An 896-nucleotide genomic window follows, 5' to 3' on the forward strand; every position below is an offset into this window, starting at 1 on the left:
TCACTGAAATTAACAGCCTGAGACAAGAGCTGAAGCTGACGCGGTCACAGGTCTACAACTACGAGGCCCAGCTGGGGCAGAACAAGAGGGGCCAGAAACAGCAAGCCTCAGAGGCCAAAGGTGAGAGGCAGGCGATTGAACGGCTCCTGGTCGAGGGTCTAACGACGGCTTCGTCTAAAGGTTTCGGTAAAGAATGCTCTGGGCTTGTGCAGTCCCACCTCAGCAGTTGTTTGGATGGGTTTATCGAATTTGTGAACGCGGTACAAAGATTGCCCAGGGGGTGGTGTGGTAGTTTTCTGTGTCTTGTCAAATACATGTTTCATTCCCTTGGCTAGTAGCAGTGGATCAGTAATGCTTTCCATTTTACTAGTAGTAATAATAATAATAATAATATTATTAATAATAATAATTCATATTTCTATTGCGCTTTTCTAATACTCATAGACGCTTTACATATGGCAAGCAAACAAGACAACAGAAAAATAAGAAAGACAACAGATCAAACAAAAAACAAACAGACAAAAACAAGTTAGAAAAAAGAAAACTGAACATAAGAGTCAACCTCCTGAGACCCTGCGACCTCATACGAGGACATTACATATTTGCCTCTTAGCACCATGATACTCAATTTTTGTCAAACTTTGACCTATTAGCCACATTAAGGGACACTGCCCGCACCATCTAGTGGTGATATCACAACATTACACCAATTTCAGTTGAAACAACATGGTGGGAATATCAGCAAAAAACTTCTACAGCAGCTCCCGCCAGAAAATAGTCCAAGGTAAGAAATATATCAAAATGTTATGAATGAAACCAGTGTATTTATGTACAATACTGTCTCTAGCATCATATGGAATTAAAATTTTACACATTTTAATAATAGTGGCCGACTA

At 40.2% G+C, this 896-nt stretch overlaps 1 protein-coding gene across 1 annotated transcript in view; it reads left to right on the top strand.

Annotated features, from left to right (window-relative positions):
* Window positions 1–685, top strand: part of LOC308381983 (cilia- and flagella-associated protein 57-like) — a gene marked incomplete at both ends in the record, with an annotated part of 30152 nt that extends 29467 nt beyond the window's left edge. The window contains 2 exons of the mRNA XM_080859658.1: window positions 1–120; window positions 654–685. The exon at window positions 1–120 is cut by the window's left edge and continues 16 nt beyond it. Coding sequence (XP_080715784.1) covers window positions 1–120; window positions 654–685 — 152 coding nt within the window. The remainder of the gene's footprint in view (window positions 121–653) is intronic.
* Between the last annotated feature and the right edge of the window lie 211 nt (window positions 686–896).

This window comes from Sprattus sprattus (genome assembly GCF_963457725.1).
Source record: "Sprattus sprattus genome assembly, chromosome: 2".
Classification (NCBI taxonomy): Eukaryota; Metazoa; Chordata; class Actinopteri; order Clupeiformes; family Clupeidae; genus Sprattus; species Sprattus sprattus.